The 12,825-nt window shown below is 45.7% G+C and overlaps 1 protein-coding gene across 4 annotated transcripts in view; it reads right to left on the reverse strand.

Moving 5' to 3' along the window:
• YTHDC2 (YTH N6-methyladenosine RNA binding protein C2) overlaps positions 1-12,825 on the reverse strand; it is a 999,369-nt gene that overhangs the window by 707,098 nt on the left and 279,446 nt on the right. For all 4 annotated transcript variants that reach the window (XM_069226524.1, XM_069226522.1, XM_069226518.1 and 1 more), the window contains exon 9: positions 6,142-6,249. In XM_069226524.1, the coding sequence (XP_069082625.1) occupies positions 6,142-6,249 (108 nt within the window). The remainder of the gene's footprint in view (positions 1-6,141; positions 6,250-12,825) is intronic.

Genomic DNA, 12,825 nt, shown 5'->3' on the forward strand with positions numbered 1-12,825 from the left:
TTGGATACCATAGGCCCCTTAGCAAAAATCCTGGACATGGCAGAGGATGCCAAGGACTCCGGCACTCTAATCTCCCCTGGATGCTATTTCCAGCTGGGATCAGAAGGTGATCATATTCTTGGAAAAGGGAATTGTGCAATTTCCACGGAGCGGCATAGATCACTCCTAGTAAAATAGACCCGAAGTTGGGGGAACTTTCAACCTCGGAGGCAGGCCCTATTGCAGAAGGCAACCTTTTTGGCGATCCTTTCTTAAAAGAGGTGGGCAAATGTGTCAACACTTTTGTCTCCCTGACAAAGTTCAATTGTCAATGAAATGCATTTTTACGCCTTGTGTTTTTGCTGGTCGTGCGAGGGGGCGCTTGGCCAGCCGTGCTTATCACCAAGCCTCCTACAATGGCAATGACCCCCGCAAGTGTCAGTGGCTGGACCCATCCAAATTCGGAACCTTCTAGCAAACAAGAACCTATCCATGAAGGTGAGGGGCTAGAGGAAGAGGCAATGCTGCCTTTGCTTCACCACAAGGTGAGTTTTCAGTGCCCCAGTGGGGTGCAGATAGGGGGCAGGCTGAGTCTTTTCTACGGAAGGTGGGAGGTCGTAACCTCGGATGCCTGGGTTCTACAAATGATCAGGGGGTTCCAATTAGAGTTCTACGAGTCCCCCCTACAATGTTCCCATCCCAAACCTTTTCTTTTCAACCCCAATCACATGTCCTTGATAGACGAGGAGATCTCCAGTCTTTTGCACAAGGGAACAATTGCTCCCACGCAGATTCACCCCAGGGGTTTCCTATGCAACATTTTACTGGTGGAGAAGAGGGATGGAGGTTATCAGCCAGTTATCAATCTACGGGAATTCAACGGGTGGTTGGTATATCAGTCACTTCAAGATGAATGGCATCCATCTTCTCAGGGATTTAATGCAATCTCAAGATTGGATGGTTAAATTAGACCTAAAAGATGCAAATCTGGCGGGTGCCAATTTTTCCTCCACACAGACGTTTCCTCCAGTTTCAATGGCAGTGTCGGATGTTCAAGTTTGTCTCTCTTCCTTTTGGTCTATCTTCCTCTCCCTGGTGTTTCACCAAGGTGATGAGACCAGTAGTGGAGCATCTGCAAGCTTTAGGTATCTGACTGATTATCTATTTGGATAATATTTTGATTCTAAATCAGTGTCCTGTCCGCCTCTCCCTCCAGCTGCAGACTACCATCGACCTGTTAGAGGTTTGGGGTTTGTGAACAACGAGAAGAAGTCAGTTCACTCCCCATCCCAAAACATTCAATTTCTGGGCTTGTGCTGGATTCAGCCAAAGCCACATTGAGACTTCCAGCGTCCATACTTTCCAAGATCAAACGAGAACTGAGACGCTCTGTGCCCAAACCCACAATATCTTTACACCATTTGGTCAGAATAGTGGGTCTACTTTCGTCCTCGATTCAGGCCATCTTCACAGGGCTCCTTCAATATCGAGCCCTGCAACGTTTAAAGAGGTTTCATCTCCACAAAGGCCTATCGTATACCCAACTCATCCCTCTGTCGGACGGAGCAAAGGTGGAGATCCAGTGGCGGATCGCACAAATGGTGGCTTAGAATGGTCGGGCCATATTCGGCTCTCAACCCGATATAGTGATCAAGTCAGATGCCAGAGGTTCAGGCTGGGGAGGCACGTTGCGGGGAGTTCTTTACAGGAGGAAAATTGTCTTCCGAGGAGCAAGGTCTGCACATAAATTGCCTGGATTTGTTGGCAGGGTCCTTTTCAGTAAGATGCTGGACCAAGGGCAAGGCCCGAGGCTGTGTCTTGCTCAAGCTGGACTATGTGGCCCAGGTTCGCTACATCAACCATTTGGGCGGCACTAGGTCAAAGATTCTATCAGACTTGGCTCATAGTCTTTGGATTATTGCCTGAGCAATCAGATTATGCTGATGGCAGAGCATCTCCTGGGAGTCTCCAACCAGATTGCGGATTGACACTCCCGTCACTGGCAAGACAACAGTCTTTGGAAAATCCAACCATCTGTTTTCCAGTCGATCCAGAATGTTTGGGGTCCTTTTTCCATCTACCTTTTTCCATCTCGACTGGACAACCAGCTGGAGAGATATTGCAGCTGTCGTCTGCACCCCAGAACAGCAGTGGATGAGTTTCTCCAAAATTGCAGTGTGGAGAGAGGGTTTGCGTTCCCTCAGTTTTCAATGATAACAAGGTTATCCTCTCAAGTCAGGAGACAACAGGCAAACCTTGTGGTGGTAACTCTGATATGAAGGTCTCAAGTCTGGTTTCCAGTTCTGATGGAACTTTCTTGTGATTTTCCAATCCGTCTACCCCTGTCTGGATCCCCTAGCGAACTGCCATCCCATGATTCTTTCAGGATACCTTTAACTGATGGTGTGGCGGATTACAGGGAAGGTTGGCAGGTCCCAGAAATTTCAGCGGAAGCTGCCTTGTTACTATCCAAGGCCTGGGCAGAGAGTACCAACAAAAGATATCTGTCGGCATGGTCTAGATGGGGCAGTTCGTGCCATCAACGGCAGATGGATCCAGTGGGGGCAGGAGTTGTCCATGTATTGAATTTCTTAGCCTCATTGGCCTCTGAAGGGTTAGCTTGCAGAACTACAAATACATTTATATCAGCAATTTCAACAGGCCATTTGCCCAATGGGTGAGCATCCTCTGGTGTCCAAACTGCTAAGGGGCATTTGTTCGTCCTTTCCTCCCGAGCCTCGCTACTCTACTTTATGGGATGCAAATAAGGTACTGGAATTGTTTAAATGCTGGCCGTCCAACAAATATCTTTCCAAGAAACAGATATCTGCCAAATTGGCTACTCTGCTTTGCTTGATATCATGTCGAAGGGTATTGGATGTGAGAGCATCAGATTTAACAGGTAGACTATACACTCCTGAAGGGGTTACTTTCCATATATACAGGAGGACAAAAACCAATTCAAGGTTAGTATCATATCCTTCATTTAATGATGCGCCTACATTATGTGTGGTAAAGACTCCTAAGGCTTATGATTCGATGACTGAGGAGATTTGCCCTCATGGGGAAAGACATTTGCTTATTGCTCTACAAAGCCTCATAGGTCGGTTTCTTCTTCAACTATTGCACGCTGGGTCCGATGGGTCATGCAACAAGCTGGAATCAACACATCTTGCTTTGGTGCTTATTCTGTGCGGGGAGCTCTGGCTTCCAAAGCGTTTGTCCTGGGGGCTGATATACTGAATGCAGCAGATTGGTACTCGGACTCTACCTTCAAAAGGTTCTACTTCAAGACGGTTTCTAATCTGGCTTCAATGGTTGTTGACAACCTTTAAACTTTAAAAATTCTATTAAGGACACGGAGGCGAGGATTAGCCCTCCCTTGACTAAAGTTTACTTCCCAGCCAATGGATCTGCGTATCTAACATAAGTACTTGGTTTCAAGGCTATTTAAGGTATTCTTGAAAAATGTAATTTCTTCACATTTATTCATTAAGTTGTTTTGTGAAGGAGGATCGTGGTTGCCCGGTATTATGGGATATTTCTATTTCCTAGGGTCGGATTTGAGTACCCAGGAGAATATATGAAGTTCTGAGCCTGTGTCGAGGAAGAAAGAGGGGGATAGAGCGTCCTCGCAGGAGTTTAACTGGATGGAAGTGCTGGGATTTTTTGGACTGGATGATGTTTTCTTTCCCTATGCTTCATGAGAAATGTTGTTTGTTGTAGTGTTCTTTTAATGGCTGATGGAGTAGAATAAAAGGAGAAAGAAATGCCTAATTCATGCCTCTGTGTCCTTAATAGAATTGAAACTTTCCATTACGAAAGCTAGAAATTTTTTCATTCCTATGATTTTATTAATGGTTATGGTTAGAACGTTAATACAACCACTGCCACGCACGGACAAAGGTTGTGCGCGACGGAGGTTGGCCTCAGGATCTGACCTGCAGCCAGACTTTGAAGCCAACCCCATGCTGGGATATGGTGTGTGAGTGGGTTATTTTTTCTCCACTGGGCTTCAGATCTGCAGATCTATTGCAGATTTACACTGGGGGTCATGCTGTGTGCAGCAGTGAATCTGCAGATAAAAAATAATAATAAATAAATTGGACACATTTTTGGCCAGGAGGGATCCCTTAAAGACCCCTCCATGTGTCTTATGGCATCAGGATACCACTATCCTGAGTCAATATCTTTTCTCCCCAGGGCCCAGCATAGAAACAAAATGGTGGCTGTAACTTTCCTTTCTGCAAAATTTAGTGTAATTCTGTTTAGCAGTGTGGGCTGTAGTTGTGTCTAAAAACAGCAAAATCCCCATAGACATTGCATAGTGAAAAAGCATTTTGGGATTACCTCTTTTTCGAGGCCCCCGCTTGACGAATCACTGCGAAAATGTCCAGACAGCAGCTAAAGTAACTAGTACACAACTTTTGAAAATTTTGTGTCACCATTAGGTAGTTATAGTTGGGACCATGTTTTGATAGGAAAAGCATTTTTTTTTACTTGCCTTTATCTTTGGCACCGTTTGACGAATCTTCACAAAACTTTCCCAAAAAAGTGTTGCTGAGATTCTTGCTGCGAATTGAAAGTTTTGGGGTGATCTGCCAAGCAGGAGCAGAGAAAAAGGTGCTAAAAAACATTGCATATCCTATGTTAATTCCCATTGGATTCTTTAGACACAACAACAGGCCGAACCACTGGAGTGAATTACACCAAATTTGGCAGAAAGCTAGCTGTTGGTATTCAGATTATGCTTTCACTTATTTGTTGTGAATCCATTCAGTAGTTTGTGAGAAATTTAGGGAAATTCAAATTTGTATATCTCTGGCCGTGAAGTATTCACAAACAAAGATGAGCTTTTGCAGGGAAATGAACAGCTCTGATTGGTTGCCAACACCTTAAACCAGGAAGTGTTGGCAGACATCGTGGGACTCGGCTTTATCTGCTCCCCCGCTGCCCTGGAGACCGCCATCTCCCCAGGGCTCTCAGTTATAAATACACAGGGGGGCCTGTGCCCCCCGCTGGCCTGGGGACTGCTAATTCCCCAGGGCTTTCTTTTCAAATATGCGGGTGGGCCGTGTGACCCCCACCCCTGCCCTGGGGACCACCACCCCCCTGGGGCACATATTTAAAAAAAGAAGCCCTGGGCTCTTTTCATAGGAGGAGGGCTGAAAAGCCCCCCCTCATGGAGCCACTGATTCCCAGCCACAGCAAACACTCTGCTGTTTGACAGCGGGACCTTTAAAGCAGGTCCAGCTGTCAAACAGCAGAGCTTTCAGGGGAGGGGACAGCTTGCTTCAGCAAGCATGGAACTGCTGTCAAAACAGCTCCGTGCTTGCTGAGGAAATGGCACTGCAGGTGAAGACTTAAGGCTTCCCCTGCAGTGCCGGGTAGCCCGTATGGGCATTTTATTAAAAAAAAGAAGAAGAAAAAAGAAAAGAAGAATTGTAAAAAAATAAATAAATAAATAAAAAATATATGTAGGGACCGCAGGGTGCCATTAAGGGCTCCCTCGCGGTCCCAGAAAGGGCACAAAAAAAAATACATGTAAAAAAAATACCTCGTAGCTCGGTGTGAAGGTCGCAGACCTTTTCACTAAGCTTTGGGGGTTTGATTACTCCACGTTATATCACTGATCACATATTCTATGCCATCTTTCATATTCTCACTGCAACATTTGCAATAAAATTATTGCATGGTGAGGGTGCAAGTTATAGTTACCCATAGTTAGGCCACTAACTTCAAACATATTAATAATAACAACCATAAATTTTGATCAAAAATGTTCCAGCCAACACGTCTTTTGCTATATTTGATACTGTTTTCACAGTGTTAGAAAAAACAATGACTATTGGGCAACCTATTGTTTTTGGACCATAAGAAGTTTCTGTTAAACTTGATCAATAATGTGAATAATCATTCAAAATATTGTCTTTATATGCTCCCCACAAATTTGTTACTTGTTTATATTTATTGACTTGGGTGGGCATCGGTCCAGTAGGTGAGTTTGCATGGAGCCGCAATTATCCTTGCCAAAGATTTGTTGTATATTAAAAATATCAGCACAGAATTTTAAGCTCTCACTTTTGTCATCTTGTCAAGAAATAACAACTATAAGTATACACATTTTAAACAGAGACATATTAGTTGTTGATCCATACTTACCGCGTTGTTTTTCCTTTTTGTACTTTAGCATCTCTTTGTTTGTGTAACCCGTTGTGCGTAATATGTCTTCCAGGAACAATTCCTTTACTTCAAAAGGCTTCCCTTGTACTAAAAATCAAATATTAAATACTCAGTCACAACTACACTGAAAGACATTCATTTTTCATTGAAATAGTAAATAAAACAGATGTAAGAAAACTCTGTCACTGACAGCCTCCCAGAATACTTATCTGATGGCATTTTAGAAAGTATAAGACATGCCCATGGGTCTCAAAGAGGTCCTCGAAAGCAACAAAAACAAGGCCATTGGGTAACTCAATGCCAAGACAACTTCACGGGCTTCCTATATGTTTCTGCCTAACTGAAAAAAAATGTACGGTTGGCTCAGATCCTCTCTGCTGTAGTCACATGATCATTCGCAACATCCATCACAGGATTCTCAATTCAGTAAACCTGTTAAACGAGCATCTGCCCTTTCAAGTACGTGAAGGTGATGGGCATGTGGTGGACGTGGGTAAAAGCCCACAGATAGATTTCAACACGTCAGAGTGCTTGCGCCCTCGGCCTAAAAATCAGGGCTTCAAAGCGGGCATGAAGCATAACAATATATGAATTGTGGGAATTTGAGAGTGAAACTTGCTGGATTCAAGTTTTTGCAAAACAATCTACTAACAAAGAGTTTTGAAGTGTCAAACATCTCCGCAACGTTAGTTGTGGAAAGAGCGCATAGGTCCGGGTCCTGGGACCTTTGGGGACAACCCCCATATCCCATCATTGCACAACTGCTAAATTACAGGGACAGATAAACAGCACTGAGACTGGCGAGGGAGGAAAATATTCTGACATTATGGAGCAAACATCACCTTATAACTGGACTTTACTGTAGCAGTGCAAGGAGTACATACCTACATGGCATAAAACAAACTGCAGCAAGCTATAGTTTACTATGAAATGTTACAAACGGCTTGTCTGAAAGTCACATTATTGGGCAAGAACTACAGTTTCAATGATATGCAAAAGGCAGCAGTGTTCCTCAACAAACTGAAGAGTAGCAGACAAGAAACATCAGAGGAGACAATAGACGAGGCAGCAGGAACGCAGAGCGAGTCAGATGAGTAATGAAAGCCTGGTGTACAGGTACTCTGGTTTGTTAGACCAAATGGACAGAAAAGGACCTTGCTAAGCCTTCATTGATAAAAAGGTACAAATATAAGTCGAATCATTTATTTTATTTTTATTTTATTTTATTTTATTTAATGCGTTTTTATATAGCGCGGACTTTACCCGAAGGTGTCAGAGCGCTTCACAATAGGCAAAGTAAAGATACAAGAGGAGAAAAATTACAAGTGAGCCTGTTACAAAAACAAGCGTTACATTACAAGAGGCAATCGTGATAATTGTGCACGTATCAAGAGCAAAAAATAAACGAGGTAGCAAACGATACGTTATGAGAGGAAAAAGTGACGTGTGCAGGTTACAAGAGTAAATAAAGTACGAATAGAGGTAAAAAAAGTTGCAATCAATGGTAGACACTCAAAGCACTAAAACAATAGTTACGTTACATGAGGCAGTGGTGGCCGTTGTGCATGTATCAAAAGCAAACAAGATATAAGAGGTAGCAAATGATACGTTGAAAAGGAAAGGTGCCGTGTGCATGTTACAAACGAGTACAAGATACAGGTAGAGGTAAAATACTGCACTAAATGGCAGACACTCAAAACACAAAAACACCCTGGGAAGGCACTTCTATAGGCATGGAGAACAGAATATCCTATAATGGAAGGACTTCCTTCTGAAAACAGAGGGCTTGAATTAACTTTGGAAGTGTCTTTGAAGGAGGAGAGCTTTGAGGTCAGTTTTGAAGGCCTGGGAAGAGGTGGTGGTCCGAAGCTGAGGCGGAAGTGAGTTCCAGATTCTCACCGCGTTGCCTGAAAAGGATTGGGCCATCAATCTTTCCTTCTTGAAAATGGGAGGTTCAAGCAATAACTTTTCTGCATTACGTGATGGTCTGGAGCCCCCAGAGAGTTTCAGTTTATTCACCAGGTAGCAAGGGGAGGAGGAGTGCAAGGCTTTGTGGGTGATACATGCAGTTTTGTAGATAGATCTTGCCTCTATGGGAAGCCAACGGAGGGTGGATAAAATGGGTGTGATGTGGTCGCTTCTTTTGGCCCCATATATGAAACGAGCTGCTGAATGGAGAATAGACTTCAGGGGGGAAAGGTGGGATTTGGGAAGGCCAGTAAGAAGAGAGTTGCAGTAGTCCAATCTGGAGAGAACCAGCGCTTGGACCAGGGTTTTAAGGTCGTACTCCGGGAAGAAGCGACGAATCCCCCAAAGAAGGCGCAGTTGGTGTCGAGCAGACTTTGCAATGGAGTTAATGTGGGAGAGTAGATTAAGTTTTTTGTCGAGAATGACACCAAGGGATTTTGCGCTCTCGACAATGATGGGCTTATTGTTCATTAGATTGATCTGATCCATCCATGTTTGCACTGGGGGATGAGAAAGGGAGGAGGAAAGGAGGAGGAATTCTGTTTTGGAGGGATTCAGGATCAGTTGATGAGTTACCATCCAGTTTTGAATGGAGTCGAGGGTAGAGCTAAGGAAGGAGAGATCGTGATTGGAGGCCACCTTAAGGTAAATCTGAGTGTCATCCGCATATAGATGATAGTGGATCCCGGATTTACTCAGCAGATTTCCCAACGGTTCTAAATAGAGATTGAACAGTGTGGGTGCAAGTATGGAGCCTTGAGGAACACCTTGACTGACTGCTACAGGAGCTGAAAGACTGTTCGCTATTTTGATCATTTGGGATCTATCAGAGAGGAAGGAGGCAAACCATTTGAGCACAGTGCCCTCCATGCCCATTCTCTGTTGAAGAGTGTTAAGGAGAGTGTTGTGATTGACAGTGTCAAAGGCTGCAGAAAGGTCAAGAAGAATCAGAAGACAAGACTCCCCTGAATCGAGTATCCGCAGCGCGTCATCAATCACTAGCAGCAGAGCTGTTTCAGTGCTGCGGTTTTGAATGAAGCCAGACTGGAAATTGTCAAGAAGATCATTTTCCTTGATATGGCGAGAGAGTTGTTTCGCTACACATTTTTCTGTGATTTTCGCAAGAAAGGGTAGGTTAGTGATGGGACGGTAGTTGTTGAGGTCGTTCGCATCAGCAGTGGTTTTTTTTAGCAGAGGGGTGACCTGCCCAGTTTTGAAGGACACAGGAAGGGAGCCTTGACTGAGGGAGAGGTTGACCAGAGTGGTCCAGTAGGAAAGAGAATTAGTATAGAAGTCAATGGCAATGGCACTAGGGATGGGGTCAAGAGAATGGTTAGAGGGCTTTGTATCGAGGATGCATTTAAGGAGAGCATCGTCAGAGATGGGGTCAAAGTTTTGCCAAATGGTTAAGGCTTTGCACTCCTCTGTGGGGGTAGGATGAATGACCTGATCTACAAGTGATTTTACCTTTTCGTCAAAGAATATAGCGAATTCCGCTGCTTTCTTTGTGGAATCTTCCAATTTGGAGGTTGGGGGAGAGCTGTTAGGGTTCTTGATGAGGTCGAATAGTTTTTTGGGTCTATTTTTGGCTGAGTCAAGGAGGGATTTGTAGTGCGATGCTTTTCCAAGGAAGATGAGATTGTGGTACTTGGATCTTGCTGAACGAAGCGTGGCCAAATTTTCAGTGGAGGGTGCTTGTCTCCATTGTTTCTCAAGGGCTCTTATGAACTTCCTTTCTTCATAGAGGGATTTGTTGAACCAAGGTGCTGAGGGAGTGGGCCTTTTCTTTTTGCTTTTGAGAGGAGCGACATTATTGATTTCGACTGCAAGGACTGTGAGGCATTGGGAGGTGAGTTCGTTGACATCTAGGTCCGGGTCTAGCCTTGGAAGTGATAGCAAGGCAGAATTACAGAGGGTACTGAGGTCAATATTTTTAGTGTCACGGAACCAGGAAGTAGCCCTCTTAGGCTGGCCCAGAGTTATAGAGTGTGATAGGTGAAGAGAGAATGGGATGAGGAGGTGGTCCGACCAGTCTACATGAATAGGGGTAGCGATAGTCAGCAAGCCTGCTTTAGAAATGACAAGGTCTAGGATTGAGCCTTTAGAGTGTGTTGTTTCTGTGCAGTGTTGGATAAGATCGTTTGCAGAGAGGAAGGTGGCCAGCAAATTCGCATTTGTGTCTTGAGGCGAGCCCCAGTGGACATTGAAGTCACCCACGAAGATCTGATTGTCACTTTGCGTGAATTGGTCGCTGATGCAGTCCGTGAGTTCCTCCATAAACGAAGGGCTGCTACCAGGCGGGTGGTAAATAGCATGGAATCTGAGAGGTGAGCGGTGGTGCAATTGAAGCTCAAGTGATAGGCATTCAAAAGTGTGGCAGGAGCTGTTAGGAAGAGCCTTAAGTTGAAGGGAGTTTCTAAAGATGACCGCAACACCTCCCCCCACTTTGTCAATTCTGTCATTTCTAAGTATAGAATAGCCTGTGGGTACAAGGAGATCAAACATAGAGTGAGAGGTATCGTTGAACCAGGTCTCTGTGAGGAAGATCATGTCAATATTGTGCTGGTTGATGGTATCGGAGATTTCAAATTTGTGTTTTATTGCAGATCTGCAGTTGTGGAGCAGACAGCGCAGCTCTGACGCAACTGTTTTGGTGACGGGGGCACTTGGGCTATGAGGGGTGATAGGGATATTGTGCTTATATGAGGGCGCTCGGGAGGATTTAGGTGGGCGAGTGGTTCTGACAGAGGAGATGGTCGGAATAGTGTAGATTACAGGGTTACTGGGAAGTGGAAGTGAAGGAAGGGTGGCGTTCGAGTGCTTGTGTGGATTTGCAGACGACTGGCTATGTTTAGCTATAGTGGGGTGTGGTGGTGAGGTGCATCTCGTGGAAGGGTGAGTGTTAGCCAAAGGAATTGAGGTGTGTGGAAAAGTCGAGATCTTGGAGCTTAAAACTAAAATGGTAGCTTCAAGTTGGGAGATGGCGGTGATTAGAGAGCCTAGCTTTTTTTCCAGAGAGAGTAAGGAAGAGCACGGCGTAATGGGTGGCTCGATGGAAACAGGAGGGGGTGCACTAGGCAGTGTACGGCAGGAAGAGGTGGGGGAACGGGAGGGGAGTAGGGGTATAGGGTTCAGAGGTGGGGAAAGGTTTAGGGTGAGAGCAGGAGTTGGTGCACCAGGGGTGAGAGGAGAGTTGTCGTTGGCGTTGCAAGAAGGATAGGAATTAAGGGCAGAACTAGGGGGCGATAGTAGAGGAGTGGGGCGGTGGGGCGATAGGAGAGGGGAAGAGTGTGAGGAGTCATAGGGATTAGGGAGGTATGAAAGGAAGGGGGGGGAGTTGGATAGAGTTGGATAGGTCCTGGCAGCTAAGTGAGGTGGCTGTGATGGAGCGGGTATCGGGCAGAATGGGGGGGATTGGGAGAAAGGGAAGTTGAAGAAAGGAAGTGATTCTGCTCGGTCCGAGGGAGGGAAGGGGTTACCAGGGGAGGAAAGGGGGTAGCACAGCAGTGCTGGAGGAGAGTGGGGAGGGAGAGAGATGGAATGTATTTGCGGGGAAATCGGGGTACATAGTGAGGGGAGGAGTGGGCGGAAAAGAAGAGCGGAGGAGGGAACAAGGGGAGCGTAGGGAACATAGACAGGGGGAGAGGGCTGGAGGAGAGGTGGTCTAAGGAGGGGGGTGGCTGGAAGGGATAGGGGGGAGGAGATGAGAATGGAGTGCCGGGACGGTGCGGAATGGACGAGGAGCGTGTTAGCTAGAGGTAAGGCTGAAGTGAAGATGGGAGGGGCAAACTGTGAGGGGGGAAGAATGCGAGGGGAGGTCCGAGGGGAGAGAAGAGGGTCGACCTGTGCCTCCCCAGGGTGCAGCCTGTTGGAGAGTGGGGGGGTCAGGGGAGGAGAAAGGGAGTAATTGGTGGAGCTAGATGGAGAGTCAAGGGATAGCCCGGTAGCAGGGGAGAGGAGTAGGGAAGGGAAGAGGCGGTCAAAGAGAGAGAGACAGGTGTCTTTGGCTTGGATCATAACAGTACCGTTGTTATAGAGTGAGATAGTGAGGGAGCCGTTAAAACACGCAGAGGGGGACATTTTTAGCTGTTTCCCATGGGGGATAGAGGAGGAGGAGGTGACGTTAAAGGAATTGTAAAAGCTGGTAGACCAAGAGGGTATGTCGTGCGTGAAAAAAATTAGATCGTTTTTGAGCCCCCCATATCGACCATTGTAAAACTGATCGACAAAAAGGGAATCGGGGAAATATTCAATGGTGTTATGCTTGAAACGTTTTGTTGCAGCTTTAGACAGGTTAGAAGGGTAGATGATTTTGTAGCAATTAATTCCAGACTTAATTCGAGCGGTGGCCATGTTGGGAAATTGTGGAGGAGGAGGGTGGTGGGGAAAAGGGAAGGGTGTTACTAGGACGGTGGTGGTGAGGAGAAGTATGAGGGCAAGAGGGGGGCACGTAATCCAGACATCGGGTGAAGGAACCTGAGTTATTGTGGAGACAGGAAAGTGAGGCGATTAGGGATAGGTTGTTACTTCAGAACAGGGCTGATTCAACAAGATAGGATAGGAGATGGAGTGGTGTAAGAGGAAAATCACTGTACTTATCATCCTGAGATATAAACCACATAAAGCACAGCATCACAATAGGTATCAAAGACATTGTACGCCCCAAATCTCAACAGTCTAATATTAGATACTTAT

Source organism: Pleurodeles waltl, chromosome 1_1 (genome assembly GCF_031143425.1).
Source record: "Pleurodeles waltl isolate 20211129_DDA chromosome 1_1, aPleWal1.hap1.20221129, whole genome shotgun sequence".
Taxonomy (NCBI): Eukaryota; Metazoa; Chordata; class Amphibia; order Caudata; family Salamandridae; genus Pleurodeles; species Pleurodeles waltl.